Below are 21511 nucleotides of genomic sequence, written 5' to 3'. Positions count from 1 at the left end.
AGTGCCCACTAATTTATCCCACAGGCCTCCAAATATTTCCTTTGCAAGTATTTATTCAACTCCCTTTTGAAAGCTACTATCAAACTTGTTCCATCAACAGTGAATCCCAGATGAAAACTTTCCACATAAAAACAAATTCTCATCTCTCCTCTGGTCTCTTGCCAATTATTTTAAATCTGTGTTCTCCTACCAGTGGATACCATGTCTCCTTGTTTAACGTATCAACCTCCCACAACGAACTTTCTCTGCAAAGAACCACCCCCCTAGGCTTTATACATTCTCCATGTGGCTGAAGTGCCTCATCCCTGGTATCATTCTAACAAATCTAGTAACTCTCAAGACTTTGACATCCTTCCTAAAGTGTGCTTTTCTCTTCATGGGATGTGGGTGTCACTGGTTGGGCCAGCATTTATTGCCCATCCCCAACTGCCCTCGAATAGATGGCGGTGAGCTGCCGCGTGAACCACTGTAGTGGTGCAGGTATGCCCACAGTGCTGTTAGGAAGAGAGTTCCAGGATTTTGACCCAGCAAAAGTGAGGGAACAGCGATATATCTCCAAGTCAGGATGGTGAGTGACTTGGAGGGGAACTTCCAGGTGGTGGTGTTCCCATGCATCTGCTGCCCTTGTCCTTCTAGTGATCGAGATTATGGGTTTGGAAGGTGCTGTCGAAGGAGCCTTAGTGAGTTGAACAGGAGTATAACATCTGCAATCCTCCAGTCCTCTCGTATATCCAAGCAGGACTGAAAATAGTGGCCACCTATACTTTCCTCAGCAACCTACTTAGTTCTTTTGCCAAGCTTTTAGTCAACCACTCCCTCCAACCAATGTCTGCTGTTTTGGCTCATGCCAATTTTTGTCAGATTATAATCAAGTGAAGTTCTTTGGGACGTTTTCTCCATTAAGGGCACAAGATAAATGCAGGTTATTGTTGCTGCATATGGTAAAATAAAAGATAGCATGCTGATGGATAACAACATTCGGTTAATGCAAATATTATCATTTTGTTCCTGCTGTTCTCAGCTAACCATAGATAAAGATTTATTCTGTTCATCTCATTGTTTTCTATATGAAATCTGGACAAAGTGCATTTAATTGTGTGCTTGTAACATAGGAACGTCACAGAATGCTTCACAAGAGGAGAAACTGAGCATCGAGCAGTTGAGAAACGTTTGGTGGGGGTGACTGAAAGCATGGTCAGGAACAGTGAGGTTAACATACAAACAAGAAGCAGGAGTAGGAGTAGGCCACTTGGCCCCTTCAGCCTGCACTCAATTCAATACGATCATGGCTGATCCGATTGTAACCTCCGGTCTACATTCCTGCCTACTCCAGGTAACCTTTCGCCCCCTTGTTTACCAAGCTGTGTCTTAAAAATACATTCAAAGACCCTGCTTCCACTGCCTTTAGAGGAAGAGAGTTCCAAAGGCTCAGGGCCCTCAGAAAAAAAATTCTCATCTCTGTATTTTTAAACAGTGACCCCAGTTTTAGATTCTCCCATAAGAGGAAACGTCCTCCCCACATCCACCCTCGGGATCTTAAAAGGTTTCAATCAAGTCGCCTCTTACTCTTTTATCTTCAGTGGTACAAGCCTATCCTGCCTGACCTTTCCTCAGAAGATAACTCGCCCATTCCTGATATTAGCCTAGTAAACCTTCCCTGAACTGCTTCTAACGCATTTACATCTTTCCTTAAATAAGAAGACCCATGCTACTACTCCAGATATGGTCTCACCAGTGCCCTATACAACTGGAACATAACCTCCCTCATTTTGTAATCAATTCCCCTCACAATAAATGATAACATTCTATTAGCTTTCTTAATTACTTGTTGTACCTGCATACTAACCTTCTGTGATTCATGCACTAGGAAACCAAGATCCCTCTGAATCTGAGCTCTGCAATCTCTCACCAGTTAGATAATGGGCTTCTTTTTTATTCTTCCTGCCAAAATGGACAATTTCACATTTGCCCACATTATACTCCAGTTTCCAGATCCTTGCCCACTCATTTAACCAATCCTCCTTGCAGCCTCTTCACAACTTACTTTCCTACCTATCTTTGTGTCGTCATAAAATTTAGCGGGGTTGTAGATGACTAAAGGCTCTGCATGGTGTGACGCAAGACAGCATGGAAGAGTCACAGGACTTCATGAAGAGGAGAGTGACTGGAGTGGATTGCAGAAGTAATAAAACCACTGAAGGATCCGTAAACAAGAAGGATGACTTTGATCACAGTGCCAATGGAGGTTGTTGAGGACATTCATCTAATTGCCTGTGCTCACCACTGGCAGTGTGCCATCAGCCGTCTGGACCCCAAACTCTGGCTAAACATCAAAACCTACTTCTGACCTGTCCTACTATATCCCAATGTGGCTTGGTGTCAAATTCTGTTTGATAATGCCCCTGTGAACCGTCTTGAAATGTATTGTTACATTAAAGGCTATATTCAAGATGTTGTAATGAATCCTTTATGCACATTTTCCATTCCATCATGACGTCAAACCAAGTACAATCCGATAAAAGCTCATTGGGTTAACTTTTTTAAAAAGTAAAAGAAATTACTGACAGCTGTCAGCAAATGTCAGAGCTCCTCCAGAAAATGACTAAGGCAAGGGCGCTAGTAATGACCAGCTGTATTTAGGGTTGTTTGAATCATAGCTTGCTGCAGAGGTCTTTTCAGGAATATTTTAATGGGGTGACTGTATGAAATGGTTGGTCAGTCAAACTTCAAATATCATCCTCAAAAGTTGGGACACTGCCATTATAACAATGCAATGCTTTGTTGAGCTATTTTTAAGCACAAGTTCTTAATTTATTTTCACAACTTATTGGTATTCACACCTGCATGTTCAATGTCAAACTCTTTGACATCAGAAATTAAATTACATCACTAACTTCATTGTACAATAATCCAATGAACAAACTAACGGCACACAGAATACTGAGACAGGTTAATACTAAATTTAATTTTTTCTAGTCAAATCTAGAGAAGGTAAGATGGAAGATAAATGATGGGGGATGGGCAGAGGGTAGAAATCATGCAAGGTCCTCCTCCAGGGAGTGTAATTTACCAACCATAGTGGCTAAATATAAACAAATGCTCGACCTGATCCTCCAATTTAAATGTAAAACGTAGTGCAGCAGGTGTCATATAAATGAACAGAAAAAAGCCTTGAGTAAATCTCTAGAAAGCAACCAGTTCTCCACCTACATTATTTCACCTCTGTCTCTGAAATGCTTCACACAATCACGGGGTGGCATTCTGACTGCAGTGTGGAGTATCGGTGTTCATTTCTAACCCAGTAACAGTTCCTTTCATTTCCTCCTTTCCCCCATAGATACAGCCCTGCCTCCAATTCAGTTACTAGTTTAACACTTCAATCACGAGGATTGCCAAGAAGCGCACAGAACACACACACACCAAATGATAAGACAGGAGGAGTTTTTTTTTGCTGGAAACCTCTTAAAATGATCAAACTGAACAATTTAACCATTTATACAGCATTTTTTTAAACTGAAGATTTTTAGAAACATAAAATAACTGCATTCTTGATGGTATGGAGCTTTGTTGCAAAGTGGCCATGTATAGCAGGGTTAATAATACGGCATGTAATGAAGTGTTCAGAATGTCTGATGCAGTGCTGCTTCAGAATTGCTGCAGTTAGGATCGAAACCAAGGGGTACCAATGAAGCGACCTCAACAAACAAGCAAAAGCTCCCTCGATTTACATTTCTCCCCACTTCTTTCAGGAAGAGAAAATCTTGTCTTCCTCCTTAAAAACGGCCGTTTAAATTCATATTCCAGTAAATTGAAAGTCTAATGCTTTGTGCCTGTGACATTGTTCTCAGTCAAGGATAGATTCCCCAACACATCAAGCCCCTGAATCAATATCTAATTAAGGGAACTGTGAACATCCATATAAGTAGAGAAACAGCAGCTGTGCTTAAAGTGGGATTACATAAATGTGATGTTTATTACAATGACTACTGTAAACCCAACATGCCTTATTAATACAAACACATTTACAGAGAAATACACCTGTCTTTTTGCAAATTCAGCCAGAACATAAACTATCTTTATAACATACATTTAGAATGAATAATCAAGGGCCTATGATAAAGGGTTACAGGTAAGGTTGTAAACCTTGAGGTATCAGTCTCAGACTGAAATATTCTTCAGCTTTCTCTGTCACCCACCAAAAGAATATAAAGTTAAATGTTGATTACATCCTTTACTTTCGTTTAGAGTGAGTGGCCCAGAGAATTGACCATGACCATTTTCGATCCAATATCACAACCAGCAGTAAAGCTACATAGAACAGTAACATTACGATGCTCTCCTCCTAAATGTCAAGAACAGACTGCTTTTTGTAACAACTGCAAGAAAAATTAATCAAACTGTGCTGTGGATTGGCACTAAAGTGTCTTCTTTTCCTGAGATTTCCTGTATTCTGGCACAAAATGCTGGGTAGGTTCATTCTGCCTCTTTGGCAGACGACAGTTGCAAGGAATGAAGCTCATTGTCAAGATGCCGGCTTTGGTCGAAAAATTAATTAATATCCCAACTCCCATCCCTCATCTCTTTAGACAACCCCCAGGGTCTAAATAGCGTATCTATATACACGCACACACACACATATATATATATATATATATATATATATATGTATAAAAAAACAGATGATTATGTAGTTATGTGACCACATTTTACATGTGATTACCTCAATCACATTTATAAAATATAACCACATAGAGGTATGTACAAAGCCTCACGCACAATATTGCCAAATGATCTTTTACAGTGCTCTGTGAAGTGTTGCAACCCCATGATGACAATATTTTATATCTAATATGTATTAAATAACGTTTTAAAATACAACACACACACACATTGAGTACCTGAACAGTCCAGTCAGATGGTACAGCCAGTCCTTCTACATTGATGAGAAGGGGATTATAATGGTGTACGGAGAATTTAATGGTTATTTTGTGGTTGAGGTACTGCAGGTACAGTCTTTACCGCTCCGGCCCCGGTCTCTCCGCCCCACCCCTAACCCACCCACCCACCGGCTTGTGTACCTGGTAGACTGAAGCTTTGGGTAGGTCCAGGCAGACGGTGCAGCACAGCACCGAGTACAGCCTCTCCTCCAGCTTGTGCTCCATGCCGGCCTTGGCCCCGGCCGCCGCTCCGCCCGCCGCACCGCCGGCCGCCGAGCCCGAACCCGAGCCGGCCGCCGACTCGGCCTCCAGCCGGGCCCGCTTCTTGGAGCTCGGCCCTTCCTCCAGCTCCGGGTGGTTCAGCTCCTGGGCCGCAGCTGCCGCCGCCGCTGCCGGGTGCAGGGGGTCGGAGGGGCCCGAAGCCGCCGCCGCCATCATCGCCGCCGCCGCTCCTCCTCCGCCTCCCGCCGCTGAGGAAGCCGCAGGCGCCGGCTCTCTCTCCTCCACCGCCGACATTTTAATTCTTTTATATATATTATATATATATAACTGGGGGAAAAAAACCACAATTGGTGATTTTTTTTGCCTCTCACAAAATTTTCTTTAAAAAAAACTATCGTTTTAATTTAAAATCGGTTTAAAATGTATTTTCTGAGGTAAATGGTGTCTTTCTCTCCTCCTGCTCGACCAGAAACGAGCTGCCGACCCGGGTTTGAGGGGGGAGGGGGGGGGGGAAAGCGCAGCCTCACGCCGCCATCTTTGTTTTTCTTCTTCTTTTCGTCTCCTCCTTCTGTGACGCGCGCCATTCGCATCCCGCCAATGGGAAACCGCCTTACTCGGCGCCGCCAGTCCCCGCCGGCCTTATTAGCAGGAGGGGCGGTGGGTAGCCGCCGGTCAAGAACCCACCCCCCGAGATCGGTGCGATCTGATTGGACAATTCCAACCTGCGGCTCTGATTGGCCGAGAGGGGAGATTTAACACGCCATGACGTAATTGAAGGTCCATCCTTCCATCCGATCGGCAGAAGGAGACTCTCTTCATTCATTCATGTGCATACAAGTAATTTTTACTACAATTCGTGGGGAGACGGTGGTTTAGTGTTAATGTCACTGGGCTGGAGATCTGAAATTTTAAAAGGTGCTGGAAAAACTCAGCAGATCTAGCAGCATCTGCAGAGAGAGGGACAGAGTTAATGTTTTGAGCCCAAACTGAGTCTTTGGAACTCAAAAGAAGCAGGAACATGATGGGTTTTATGCTGTTGAAAAGGCGGGGAAGGTCAGGTGGAGCAAAAAGGGAAGGTCAGGGATAGGATAGAGGGTGGGCAAGATTAAATGATAAAGATGCCATGGAACAAAAGGCAAGTGGGAATGGTAGTAGTAAAGGAGCAAAACATTGGTCCAGAGTAGGTGTTAATAGCAGAATAAAGGTCAGTGTTGTCTGATAGCAAAACATGAGAACAAGATACAAACTGGCACTAGGGGAAAATATACAAAATAGAGGACAGAGTTCATGGTCCGAAGTTGTTGAACCCGATGTTGCGTCCAGAAGGCTGTAAAGTGCCTAATTGGAAGATGAGGTGCTGTGCCTCAAACTTGCGTTGAGCTTCACAGGAACATTACAGCAGGTTGAAGACAGAAATCTGGGCATGAGAGCAAAAATAGCAAGTGACCAGAAAGTCAGGATCATGCTTATGCAATGAACAGCGGTGTTCTGTGAAGCAGTCACCCGGTCTGCGTTTGGTCACCCCAGTGTTTTAATCCAGAGGCCCAGGCTGATGCTCTGGGGACACGGGTTCAAATGCTGCCACTGCAGCTAAATTAAATTAATAAAATCTGGAATTGAAAGCTAGTCTCAGTAATGTTGAGCATTAAACTATCATCGATTGTTGTTAAAAACCCACTCGGTTCACTAATCAGCCTTAAGGAAGAGAATCTGCACTCCCTACCTAGTCTGGGGTACATGTCCAGCAATCACAGCAATGGAGTGGTTGACTTTTGACTAGCTAACTGCCTTCTGAATGACTGAAATGGCCTAGTAAGCCACTCAGTTCAAGGGCAATTTCCAGCAATGCTCATATCCCATTAAAGAATAACAAAAAATATACAGGACAAGCCTGTATAAATATATAGGTCTTGTGGTGCAGTGGCAGTATCCCTGCCTCCGGGCCAGAAGCTCCAGGTTCAAGTCTCGCTTCAGGAAGTGATGCCACTGAAAGTATGTTCATAATTTGGCCAAAAAGGTTGATTATCAGCCTGTAAATCATTCCAATACTCCTGATTACAGGAAATCAGTGGCAGAGTTTCCTGATCAGCCATACTGCAGAAGTCAATGGCAAACCACTGCAGTACCTAGCCAAGGATCATCATGGACCAATCCAAGGGAAATCCATGATTACCAATGCCCTCATAGAACATGGTACTTGAAGGAGGAAGAGGATGAAGGACAGGAGTGGAGTACTGTATACAGTTTTGGTCTCCTTACTTGCCTTAAATAAGTGAGTCAACAAAGGTTCACGAGGCTAGTTCCTAACACAGAATCACACAGTGCAAAAGAGGCACTTCGGCCCTTCAAATCTGCACCGACACGTCAGAAACACCTGACCTACCTACCTAATCCCATTTACCAGCATTTGGCCCATAGTTTTGAATGTTATGACATGCCAAGTGCTCATCCAGGTACTTTTTAAAGAATGTGAGACAACCCGCCTCCACCACCCTCCCAAGCAGCGCATTCCAGACCCTCACCACCCTCTGGGTAAAAATGGTTTTCCTCAAATCCCCCCTAAACCTCCTGCCCCTCACCTTGAACTTATGCCCCCTTGTGACTGACCCTTCAACTAAGGGGAACAGCTGCTCCCTATCCACCCTGTCCATGCCCCTCATAATCTTGTACACCTCCTTCAGGTCGCCCCTCAGTCTTCTCTGCTCCAACAAAAACAACCCAAGTCAATCCAACCTCTCTTCATAACTTAAATGTTTCATCCCAGGCAACATCCTGGTGAATCTCCTCTGCACCCCCTCCAGGATGAAGGGATTGTCCTAGAAGGAGAGATTGAGTAGAAAGAGCCTAAATGCCCTGGAGTCCAGAAGAATGAGAGGTGATCTAATTGAAACTGGATGCCCAGACATTACATAGATTCAAGAGAGGGGTTAACAGATCTTTGGGTATTAAGGGATATGGGGATAGTGCAGGAAGGTGGAATTGAGATAGAAGATCAGCCATATCTTCTTGAATTAGACAGCATAGTGTTAAGAAACTCAAATATTTATCTTCTTTAGTTTGTAGGTTGGGAACTCCAATTCCTCAGGCCTCCTGCGCATGTGCCAACCAGGCGGATTAGGTAGCTATGAAACTGAGTTTGGACAAAACAATGACTTCAAGCTTCCCAATATTTAACTGGAGGAAGTATTTGCTCATCCAGTTCTGGATGTTGGATAAGTTGGATAAGCTGTCCGATAATTTATCAACAGTGGAGGAATTGTGGCAGGAGGTGGTGAGGTAGAGCTAGGTGTCTTCAGCATATATGTGAAAACTCACACTGTGCCATTGGATGATGTTGCTGAGCGGTGGCATATAGATGAGAAACAAGAGGGGGACCCAAGGATTGATGCTTGGGTGACAACAGGGGTAACGGTGCAACCTTCTTACACTATCCCCATATCCCTTAATTCCCTTAATACCCAAAAGTCTGTTGACCCCTCTCTTGAATCTATGCAATGTCTGGGCATCCAGTTTCGATTAGATCACCTCTCATTCCTCTGGACTCCAGGGCACTTAGGCCTGTTCTACTCAATTTCTCCTCATAGGACAATCCTTTCATCCTAGGAATTAGCCTAGTGAACCTTTGTTGCACTCACTTGTTTAAAGCAAGTAAGGAGACCAAAACTGTATACAGTGCTCCACTCCTGTCCTGCAACCTCTTCCTCCTTCAGGTACCATGTTCTATGAGGGCATTGGTAATCATGGATTTCCCTTGGATTGGTCCATGATGATCCTTGGCAAAGTACTGCAGTGGTTTGCCACTGCCTTCTGCAGTATGGCAGGAAACTCGCAACAGTGTGATACTCTGGATATGATTAGATAGATAAAATTGGAACCAGGTGAGAGCAGTCCCATCCATCTGGATGACAGTGGAGATGCTTTTCAGGAGGATGATATGATCACATGTGTCAAAGGCTGCAGATAGGTCAAGATGACTGAGGGGGAAAGATTACATCTTTCACAGTCTCAGAGGATGTTAATTTGGGACTTTGATAAGAGCCATTTCAGTACTCTGGTGGGGCAGAAACCTGACTGGAAGGATTCAGGTATGAAGTTACAGGAAAGATGGGAATGGACAATTCAATAGTGTTACATCCAAACAAATACTCACATTGGTATGATAATAACAACTGATTTTACAGTCATTTGGTAGAACAGAAATTGAGTATTGCTGAAAAAAAGAGACACTTTTTGTTGAAGCATCAGGGCAATTCGCAAGAAAATACCAATGTCAGGGGAAACAACATAGCTGCCTGGTTTAAATTTCGAACAATGCCTTGCAGTTAACTGTCAGTCATCATCTGCTGGTGAATTCTCCATGGCAACGTCTCTACGAATCAGAATTCACTTGCCAACCAATCACCACTCTCTTCTCATACAGTATAAATATGTTGTTTCTCTGACATTGTCATTTTCTGACGAGTGCAAGACAAAAAGCTTTGACAAAAAATGTCTCTTTTGTCAGCAATACTTAACTGTTTCTATTTACAAGAACAGTGCAATTGCTACAATGTGCTCAGTCCCAACAGCGGGCAATGTAGTGTTCAGTTCACAATCTGCAAGGGGAAATATTGATAAAGAAATACACAGTGCATATCTATAATAGAGGTGGAGACTGAAAAACCTGCATTTATATAGCACCTACGTTACAGTAAAATGTCCCAAAGAATTTCACATGAGCATAATCAGACAGAAGTTGACACAAAACCAAAGGAGACATTAGGGCAGGTGATCAAAAACTTGGTCAAAGAGGCAGGTTTAAGGGAGCATTTTGAAGGATAAGCTCAATATCCGAAGAACAACACAACAGAAATCAAGCACAAGCCAAACAAAAAATACTACAGATGCTGGAAATCTGAAATGAAAACAGGAGATATTGGAAATACTCAGCAGGTCCGGCAGCATCTGTGGAGAGAGAAACAGAGTTAATGATGACCACACATCAAGGACAAGCTATTGCGGGGGGGGGCAAGTCATGAGAATAAAATGGATTGTAGCACACCTCAGCAGTCAGTTCAACACTCTGAGCCATAGTCAAGTTGTCTCTGCATTCATGGCAAACGGAGTGCAGGCGACTAACTGATGAAGACTTGGAGTTTGGTGAGAGGGGGAGTTTTAAGTGTTAATTTTGTTCTTAAATTTTCCTCTTAAAATTGAATCTAGTCTGTAATTAACAGTAATTGGAAAGTACTGTGTAAGCAGGCTAAGTGCTTTCTTTTTTGCAGTTTAGACAGGATAAACTCACTCTTAGCTGTAGGAGCTGAGTAGTTAATTAGGTAACTGGTTGCTCAGGTTACTGTAGCCCCAGTTCAGTTTACTGTAAATTCAGGGTTCTTCAGTGCAGCCTTGGCAAATGGAGTACAGCCAACTAACTCAGTGAAGACTTGGAGTTTGATTAGAGGGGAGTTCAGTGAAGGAGGAGAAGGAGTTGTCTGTTTCCTCTTTCTACCTTTCTCACTCCATATTGTTTTTTTTCTCTACCACAGGGAAAGGATCTAGCTGTTTGGTGAGTATCTGGTAAGTGGGTAAGTTCTATTCTATCCCTAAGGTTTAAAATAGTACACAATTTGATGACAAAGTTAATAAAATATGTATGAAAGCTACATAAATAAGTGATTAATATAATTGTTAATTATTGTAAGTGATTAATATAATTACATAATTGTTTAAAACACATTAGGGTAGCAGGACAGGTGATGTGTGAAGGCTGCAGCATGTGGGAACTCCTGGTTAACATTGTGGTCCAGGCAAACAAGCCTGCAAGAAGTGTTTGCAGCTTGAGGAACTTTGGCTCAGAGACATTGAGCTGGAGCTGCAGACTCTGTGACACATCAGGGAGGGGGAGAGTTACCCAGATGTTTTATACCAGGAGGCAGTCACACCACCTAGGATAGGGTCTTCTGATTTGGTCAGTGACCAGGGACAGGAGGGTGTGACTGTGAGCGAGGCTGCTAAGGGACCCAGAGGGCAGGAGTGTGAGCCTCTGCAATTGTCCAACATGTTTGAGGTTCTCTCAACTTGTTTGGATGAGAGTGGTGGCTGCAGGGTGGATAAACAAACTGACCACGGCACCGTGGTACAGGAAGCCATTCAAGTGAGGGGAGCAAAAAGGAATGTAGTGGTAGTAGGAGACAGTACAGCAAAAAGCAAGAGTCCAAATGGCTTTGCTGCCTGCCCGGTGCCAGGGTTCAGGACATCTGCTCAGGGCGAGGGAGGAACTTGTAGTGGGAGGGGGAGATCCAGTGGTCGTGGTCAATGTAGGTACCAATGACATAGGCAGGATGAGGAAGGAGGCTCTGCATAGTCAGTATGACGGATAAGGTACCAAATTAAGTAGCTGAACCTCAAAGGTAATAATTTCTAGATTATTACTTGAGCCATGTGCAAATTGGCATAGGACAAATAAGATTAGAGAAATGAATGCGTGGTGTGGAAGAAGTGTGTTCTTGTTTGTAGGGCATTGACACCAGTACTGGGGAAAGTGGGATCTGTACTGTTGGGACAGTCTACACCTGAACTGTGCTGGGGCTGGTATCCTCAGAAACCGCCTAACTATGGAAGTAGAGAGGGTTTTAAACTGAATAGTGGCGGCAAGGGATCAAATTTGGCAAGATGTCGTAAACCAAAGGAGTACAGACAAGGCAAGAGAGACAGGTATTAATATGGGAAATGATAAACAGACTGACAGGAAGGGACAGAGAGTATAAATCTAAAACTAAATCAGCAGATAAGCCTAGATGCTACAAAAATAATAAAAGGACAAAACTAAAGGCTCTGTATCTAAACACACATGGCATTTGTAACAAAACAAATGAACTAATAGCACAAATAGAAATAAATAAGTATGATCTGATAGCCATTACAGAGATATGGTTACAGGATGACATGGATTGAAACCTGAATATTGAAGGTTATGTGACATTTAGAAAGGAAATTAGGAAAAGGTGGAGGGTTGGCTCTGTTAATTAATGATGGTATTAACACATTAGAGAGGGATGACCAAAGTTCAGGAAACCAGAATGTAGAAGCAGTTTGGGTCGAGATGAGGAACAATAAAGGTGAAAAGTCACTTGTGGGAGTGGTGTACAGGCCTCCTAATTGTAACTACACAGTAGGACAGAGTATAAAGGAAGAAATAATGGGAGCTTGCCAGAAAGGTACAGCAATAACCAGGGAGGATTTTAATCTACGTATAGACAGGAAAAATCCGATGGGCAAAGGTAGCATAGATGTTTTTGGGAGAATTTCTTGGAACAGCATGTTCCGAAAACAAACAGAGAGCAAAATAATGCAGATGCTGGAAATCTGAAACAAAAACAGAAAATGCTGGAAAAACTCAGCAGGTCTAACAGCATCTGTGGAGAGAAAAAAAAAAACAGTGTTAACGTTTCAAGTCCTTATGAGTCTTCTTCAGAGCTCTTCTGCAGAGCAGGCTATACAAGACCTGGTATTGAGCAATGAGATAGAATTAATTGATAACTTCATAGTGAAGGCACCACTAGGTAGCAGCGATCATAACGTGATCGAATTTTACATTCATTTTGAGGGAGAAATGAATACGTCCAAGGCTAGTATTTTAAACTTAAATAAGGGCATTATGAGGGCATGAAAGTAGAGTGAACTGGCAAATGAGGTTAAGGGATATGTCAATAGAAGCTCAGTGGCAGATATTTAAAGGGATATTTCAGAATATACAATATATACATTCCAGTGAGAAAGAAAAATTCCAAGTGATGGACCCACCATCCGTGGTTAATTACAAATGTTAAGACAGAATCAAACTTAAAGAAAAAGCGTGCAATTGTGCAAAGATGGGTGGCAGGTCAGAAGATTGGAAAGAATATAAAGAACAGCAAAGAATGACAAAAAGATTAATAAGGAGGGAAAAATTAGAGTATGAGAGAAAGCTAGCCAGAAATATAAAGACACATAGAAAATAGGGGCATTTGTAGGCCATTCGGCCCTTCGAGCCTGCTCCGCCATTCATTATGATCATGGCTGATCATCCAACTCAATAGCCTGCTCCCGCTTTCTCCCCAGATCCCTTTTGCCCCAAGAGCTACAACTAACTCCTCCTTGAAAACATACAATGTTTTGGCCTCAACTACTTTGTGTGGTAGTGAATTCCACAGGCTCACCACTCTCTGGGTGAAGAAATTTCTCCTCATCTCAGTCCTAAATGGTCTACCCTGTATCCTCAGACTGTGACCCCTGGTTCTGGATTCCCCCACCATCGGGAACATCCTTCCTGCATTTACCCTGTCTAGTCCTGTTAGAATTTTATAGGTTTCTATGAGATTCCCCCTCATTCTTCTGAACTCCAGCGAATATAATCCTAATTGACTCAATCTCTTCTCATATATCAGTCTCGCCATCCCAGGAATCAGTCAGGTAAATCTTCGCTGCACTCCCTCTATAGCAAGTACATCCTTCCTCAGATCAGAGACTCAAACTGCACACAATATTCCAGGTGTGGTCTCACCAAGGCCCTGTACAATTGCAAGACTTTTCCGCTCCTGTACTCGAATCCTCTCGCTATGAAGGCCAACATACCAATAGAAACATAGAAAATAGGATCAGGAAGTTAGTAAGAATTCCTATAAATATTTAAATAAGAAAAGAGTTAGCAAAGTGAGCTTTGGTCCTATCGAGGAGTCTGGGGAATTGATAATGGAAAGTAGGGAGATGGAGGATGAATTAAACAGGTATTTTGCTTTGGTCTTACCTGTAGAGGATACAAGTAACATCCTGGAAATAGCTGTAAATCAGGAAATGGAAGAGAGGGAGGAATTCGGGAAAATTACACTCACCAGGGAAGTGGTATTGAGCAGATTGTTGGGGCTGCAGCTGACAAATCCCTAGGTCTGGCTGGACTTCACCCTAAGGTCTTGAAAGAAGTGGCTAGTGAGATAGTTGATTTTGATTTTCCAAAATTCCTTGAATTCAGGGAAGGTTCCATTAGATTGGAAAATGGCAAATATAATTCATTTATTCAAAAAGGGAGGGAGATAGAAAGCAAGAAACCATAGGTCAGTTACCCTAACATCTTTCATAGAGAAAATATTAGAAGCTATTATTAAAGAAAAAGGAGAGTGTGAGAGGAGGACGCTGGGACAGGTAGCCTGCAGTGCCTGGAGGCGATTTATAAAGAGCGGGAGCTGAGAGTCAGAGAGGAGATTTAAAAAGAGCAGGAGCTGAGAGTCAGAGCGGGGATTTATAAAGAGCGGGAGCTGAGAGTCAGAGAGGAGATTTAAAAAGAGCAGGAGCTGAGAGTCAGAGCGGGGATTTATAAAGAGCGGGAGCTGGACTCAGGGCTGAAAGTGGTGCAAGGATGTCATGATTCAAAAAGTGACACAACACAGGGGAGGCAGCTGATTGGTAAGTAGTGTCAAGTGAGTACTTCTACCTCTACTTTTTTCTATCATTTAAACTGCTGCGGTCCATTAGCTTAAACAAAATAAGGTGAGGACTTTGGACTGTAGTGAGAGTGTTTGGAGTGAACTAAGGCCCCTAGTGTAATTAGTATTCTTTAAAGAGAGCAACTAACGAGCTTAATCTACAGGGAAGTTGCAGAACAGAGCTTGCACCCATGATATGCTCCTCCTGCACTATGTGGGAAGTCATGGACACTTGCAGTGTCCCTGGTGACCAAGTGTGCAGGAAGTGTGTCCAGCTGCAGCTACTGGCTAACCGCATTTTGGAGCTAGAGCTGCGGGTGGATTCATTGTGGAGCATCCATGATGCTGAGATTATTGTAGACAGCACATTCAGTGAGGTGGTCACACCACAGGTAAAGACTGAATAGACAGAAAGGGGATGGGTGACCGTCAGGCAGAGTAGAAGAAGGCAGGTATTACAGGAATCCCCTGTGGCCGTCCCCCTCTCTAACAGATATACCGTTTTGAACACTGTTGGGGGAGACAACTTCTCAGGAGAAAGTCGCAGGAGCCAAGTCCATGGCACCACGGGTGGCTCTGTTGCACAAGAGGGGAGGAAGAAGAGTAGCAGGGCTATAGTGATAGGGGATTCAATAGTAAGGGGAGCAGGCAGGCGTTTCTGTGGCCTCAAAAGAGACTCCAGGATGGCATGTTGCATCCCTGGTGCCAGGGTCAAGGATGTCTCGGAGAGGCTGCATTCTGAAGTGGTACATATTGGTACCAACGACATAGGTAAAAAAAGGGACGAGGTCCTACAAGCTGAATATAGGAAGTTAGGACATACATTAAAAAGTAGGACTCAAAGGTAGTAATCTCAGAGTTACTACCAGTGCCATGTGCTAGCGAGAGTAGAAATAACAGGATATATCAGATGAATACGTGGCTGAAGAAATGATGTAGGGGGGAAGGATTCAGATTCCTGGGACATTGGGACTGGTTCTGGATAAGGTGGGACCGGGGGGGGGGGGGGGGGGGGGGGGGGGGGGCGTTTGCTAGTGCATTCAGGGAAGGTTTAAACGAGAATGACAATGGGATGGGGACCTGAGCAGGGAGACAAAGGAGCAGGAAACAAGGATAGAAACGAAAGACAGAAAAGTAAGAAGCAAAAGTGGAAAGCAGAAAAAACAAGGGCAAGAAACAAATGGGGTCATTGTGCAAAATAAAGCCAAGATGACTGACAAGATTAAAGAGACAAGTCTAAAGACATTGTATCTTTATGCACTGAGCATTCGCAATAAGGTAGGTGAATTAACAGCACAAATACATATAAACGGTTATGATATGGTTGCAATTACGGAGACATGGCTGCAGGGTGACCAAGGATGGGAACTGAACATCCAGGGGTATTCAACTTTTAGGAAACACAGACAAATAGGGAAAGGACGTGGGGTAGCATTGTTAGTAAAGGGGCAAATCAATGCAATAGTGGGGAAGGATATTGGCTCGGAAAATCATGATGTGGAATCTGATTGGGTGGAGATAAGAAACACCAAGGGCCAGAAACATTGGTGGGGTTGTCTATAGACCTCCAAACAGTAATGGAGGTGTAAGGGAAGACATTAAACAGGAAAGTAGAGACACATGCATTAAGCGTACAATTGTAATCATGGGTGACTTTAATCTACATATAGATTGGACAAATCAAACAAGCAACAATACTGTGGAGGAGGATTTCCTGGAGTGTACAGGATGGTTTTTTAGACCAATACCTTGAGGAACCAAGAGAGCAGGCTATCCTAGGCTGGGTAACTCTTTCGAGTACAAACCCATTTCCATCTGTTTCAGATGAAATTACATTGTTTCATAGTTTGCCATTGTGAGATTTGAACTCTTGATCTTGGGGTTACAAACCTAGTACCATAACCACTTGGCTATTTAGGCCAAGCTAAAAGGCAGATATAACTCTTTCGAGTACAAACCCATTTCCATCTGTTATCCTAGGCTGGGTATTGTGCAATGAGAAAGGATTAATTAACAATCATGTTGTATGGGGTCCCTTGGAATTGCTCATTAAGGTGGAGAGTGAAGAAGTTGAATCTGAAACTAGGGTCCTGAATCTAACTAAAGGGAACTACAAGGGTATGAGGCACGAGTTGGCAATGATGGATTAGGGAACCTTACTAAAAGGGTTGACAGTGGATAGGCAATGGCTAATATTTAAGGAATGTATGTATGAATTGCAACAATTATTCATTCCTGTCTGATGCAAAAATAAAACAGGAAAGGTGGTTCAACCATGGCTTACAAAAGAAATTAGGGGAGACATATAGAATTGCCAGAAAAAGCAGCAAGCTTTAGGATTGGGAGCAGTTTAGAATTCAGCCAAAGTGGACAAAAGGATTGACCAAGAAGGGGAAAATGGAGTATTGAGAGTAAACTTGCAAGGAACATAAAAACTTATTCTAAAAGCTTCTATAAATATGTGAAGAGAAAAAGATTAGTGAAGACAAATGTAGGTCCCTTACAGTCAGAAACGGGTGAAGAACAAGGAAATAGCAGAAGAATTGAACAAATATTTTGTTTCTGTCTTCACAAAAGAGGACACAAATAACTTCCCAGAAATGTTAGGGAACCAAGGGTCTAGTGAGAGGGAGGAATTGAAGAAAATCAGTATAAGTAAAAAAAATAGTGCTAGAGAAATTAATGGGGTTAAAGACTAAAAAGTCCCCAGGGCCTGAAAATCTACATCCCAGAGCACTAAAGGAAGTGGCCCTGGAAATATTGGATGCATTGGTGGTCATCTTCCAAAATTCTATAGACTCTGGAGCAGTTTCCACAGATTGGAGTGTGGCAAATGTAACCCCACTATTTAAAGAAGGAGGGAGAGAAAATATAGAGAATTACAAACTAGTTATACTAACATCATTAGTGGAGAAAACGCTAGAGTCTGTTATAAAAGACATGGTAAGAGAACACTTGGAAAGCACTAACAGGATTAGACAAAGTCAGCATGAGTTTATGAAAGGGAAATCATTCTTAACTAATCTACTGGAGTTTTTTGAAGATGTAACCAGTAGAATAGATAAGGGAGAACCAGTGGATGTGGTGTATTTGGATTTCAAGAAGTCTTTTGATAAGGTCCCACATGAGAGGCTAGTGGGCAAAATTAAAGCTTATGGGATTGGGGGTAATATACTGGCATGGATTGAGAATTGGTTGACAGACGGGAAACAGAGTGGGAATAAGTGGGTCTTTTTCCGGGTGGCATGCAGTGTCTAGTGGTGTACCGCAGGGATCAGTGCTTGGGGCCCCAGTTATTCACGATATATATAAATGACTTGGATGAGGGAACCAAATGCAATATTTCCAAGTTTGCTGATGACACAAAACTGGGCGGGGTTGTGAGTTGTGAGGAGGATGCAAGGAGGCTTCAGGGCGATTTAGACAAGTTTTCTGTTGGGCAAAGACATGGCAGATGCAGTATAACGTGGATAAATGTGAAGTTATACGCTTCGGTGTGAAAAACAGAAAGGCAGAGTATTATTTAAATGGCGATATATTGGGAAATGTAGACATACAGAGGGATCTGGGTGTCCTTGTACACCAGTCAATGAAAGTAAATAGGCAGGTGCAGCAAGCAATTAGGAAGGCAAATGGTATGTCGGCCTTCATTGCAAGAGGATTTGAGTTCAGAAGGATGTCTTACTGCAGTTATACAAGGCCTTGGTGAGACCACACCTGGAGTATTACATGCAGTTTTGGTCTCCCTACCTAAGAAAGGATAAACTTGTTATCGACGGAGTGCAGCAAAGGTTCACTAGGCTGATACTGGGGATGGCAGGACTGTCGTATGAGGAGAGATTGGTTTGACTGGGCCTGTATTCACTGGAGTTTAGAAGAATGAGAGTGAATCTGATTAAATTGTATACAATTCTAACAGGGCTAGACAAACTGGATATAGGAAGGATGTTTCCCCTGGTTGGGGAGTCTAGGACCAGGGGCCATAGTCTCAGGATATGGGGCAGGCCATTTAGGACTGAGATAGGGAAAAATGTCTTCACTCAGAGGATGGTCAACCTGTGGAATTCTCTACCACAGAAGACTGTGGAGGCCGGGTCACTGAGTATATCCAAGAAAGAAACTGATAAATCTTTGGATATTAGGGGCATGAAGGGGTATGGAGAGAAAGCGGGAATATTGCATTGAAATAGAGGATCAGCCTTGATCATATTGAATGGCGGAGCAAGCTCCAAGGGCCAAATGGCCTACTCCTGCTCCTAGTTTCTATGTTAAAGCAGGGCACTTAGAAAGATTCAAGGCTTTGTAAAAGGGAAATCATGTTTAACCAATTTATTGGAGTTCTTCGAAGGAGTCACATGCACTGTGAAGGGGAACTGGTGGATGTACTTTACTTAGATTTCCATAAGACATTTGATAAATTGCCACATCAAAGGTTACTGCAGAAAATAAAAGCCCATGGTGTAGGGGGTAACATATTGGCATGGATAGAAGTTTGGCTAGCTAACAGGAAGCAGAGAGTAAGCATAAATGGGTCTTTTTCTGGTTGGCAAGATGTGATGAGTGCTGTGGCTTCAACTTTTTCCAATTTATATATATGACATGGATGAAGGGACTTAAGGAATGGTTGCTCAATGTGCTGACACAAAGATAGGTAGGAAAGTAAATTCTGAAGAGCAAGTTAAGAGGCTACGAAGTGACATAGATAGTGATTGGGCAAAGATCTGGTAAATGGAGTATAATGTGGGCAAATGTGAAATCTTTCACTTTGGTAGGAAGAATAAAAAAGCTTATTATCTAAATGGTGAGAGATTGCAGAGCTCTGAGATGCAGAGGGATCTGGGTGTCCTGGTGCACAAATCACAAAAGGTTAGCTTGCAGGTACAGCAGGTAATTAGGAAAACTCATAGAATGTTATCATTTATTGTGATTACAAAAGTAGGGAGGTTATGCTTCAGTTGTACAGGACACTCATGAAACCACATCTGGAGTACTGTGTACAGTATTGGTCTCCTTATTTAAAGAAAGATGTAAATGCATTAGAAGCAGTTCTGGTAAGGTTTACCAGACCAACACCAGGAATGGGTGGGTTGTCTTATGAGGAAAGGCTGGACAGGTTAGGCTTGTATCTGCTGGAATTTAGAAGAGTAAGATGTGATTTAATTGCAACCTTTAAGATCCTGAGGGGTCTTGACAGGGTGGATGTGGAGATGATGTTTCCTCTTGTGGGAGAATCTAGAACTAGGGGTCACTGTTTAAAAATAAGGGGTCACTCATTTAAGACAGAGATGAGAAATTTTTTCTCTCGGGGGGTTGAGTGTCTTTGGAACTCTCTTCCTCAAAATATGGTGGAAGCAGAGTCTTTGAATATTTTTAAGGCAGAGTTAGATAGATTAACAAGAGGGTGAAAGGTTATCGGGGGTAGGCCGAGTGGCCCACTCCTGTCACTAATTCGTATGAAAATATAGACTGTACCAAACATCTTATAATATTCTCTGCACCACTTCCCTGTTACTTGCTGATTTTGCCTATTTTTGTTACTGCACGATTGTCACATCTTCCCATGTTATTAACCTGGTTACTTCTCTATATATGAATTTTTCGATGCAAGTCACGCTGCAATTCAGCTTTTGGACTGTGAACTTATTTCTTGAAAAACATATCATTATTTTTATTCAAGTGTTTGATGGAAAAGTAAACAGGGGAAGCAGTGTGAGTTTATCTTTTTGAGCACAGCAATCTCAAAGCTGATGCAGTAAGGTAACCACACCTACACTCCCTAGACCTGCTGTGACAGTCCACATTTATTACAGTGAGAGATGTCTATGCAGAACAATGGAACACTTTTTTCCATTGGACATGCAATCTCATCAAAGACTCCCAGGACAGGTACAGCACGGGGTTAGATATAGAGTAAAGCTCCCTCTACACTGTCCCCATCAAACAGTCCCAGAACAGGTACAACACTGGGTTAGATACAGAGTAAATCTTCCTCTACACTGTCCCAATCAAACACTCCCAGGACAGGTACAGCACGGGGTTAGATACAGAGTAAAGCTCCCTCTACACTGTCCCCATCAAACACTCCCAGGACAGGTACAGCACGGGGTTAGATACAGAGTAAAGCTCCCTCTACACTGTCATGTGAACCTACAAATTAGGAGCAGGAGTAGGCCACTCGGCCCTTCAAGCCTGCTCCACCATTGAAGAAGACCATGGCTGATCTGATTGTAACCTCGGCTCTACATTCCCATCTGCTTCCAATAATCTTTCACTCCCTTGTTTATCAAGAATCTATCTACCTTTACCCGAACATTCGAAATAGGGGCAGAAGTACGCTATTTAGCCCATCAAGCCTGCTCCGCCATTCAATAAGATCATGGCTGATCTGTTTGTATTTCCAATTTCACATTCCCATCCACCCCCGATAACCTTTGATTCCCTTGCCTAACAAGAATCTATCTACCTCTGCCTTAAAAGTATTTAATGACCCTGTCCCCACCACCTTCTGAGGCAGAGAATTCCAAAGTCGCACAACCCTCTGAGAAAAAATTTTCTCTCCATCTCTGTCCTAAAAGGGTGACCCCTAATTTTAAAACAGTGCCTCCTAGTTCTGGACTCACCCACAAGAGGAAACATTCTTTCCACATCCACCTTGTCAAGGCCGTTCAGGATCGTGTAAACTTCAATCAAATCACCCCTCACTCTTCTAAACTCCAGTGGAAACAAGCCCAGTCTGTCCCACCTTTCCTCATAAGACAACCCACTCATTCCAGGTATCAATCTAGTAAACCTCCTCTGAACCACCTTCAATGCATTTACATTCTTCCTTCTATAAGACCAAAACTGCACACAGTATTTGAGATGTGATCTCATCAATTCCCTGTATAACTGAAGCATAACATCCTTACTTTTATG

General features: G+C 42.9%; 1 protein-coding gene across 1 annotated transcript in view; it reads right to left on the bottom strand.

Moving 5' to 3' along the window:
* Positions 1-5368, bottom strand: part of cyhr1 (cysteine/histidine-rich 1) — a 131465-nt gene extending 126097 nt beyond the window's left edge. Inside the window, exon 1 of the mRNA XM_041183314.1 lies at positions 5079-5368. Coding sequence (XP_041039248.1) covers positions 5079-5162 — 84 coding nt within the window. The 5' untranslated portion in view covers positions 5163-5368. The remainder of the gene's footprint in view (positions 1-5078) is intronic.
* Between the last annotated feature and the right edge of the window lie 16143 nt (positions 5369-21511).

Source organism: Carcharodon carcharias, chromosome 3 (assembly GCF_017639515.1).
Source record: "Carcharodon carcharias isolate sCarCar2 chromosome 3, sCarCar2.pri, whole genome shotgun sequence".
Classification (NCBI taxonomy): domain Eukaryota; kingdom Metazoa; phylum Chordata; class Chondrichthyes; order Lamniformes; family Lamnidae; genus Carcharodon; species Carcharodon carcharias.
This window is presented reverse-complemented; position numbering and strand designations above follow the sequence as displayed.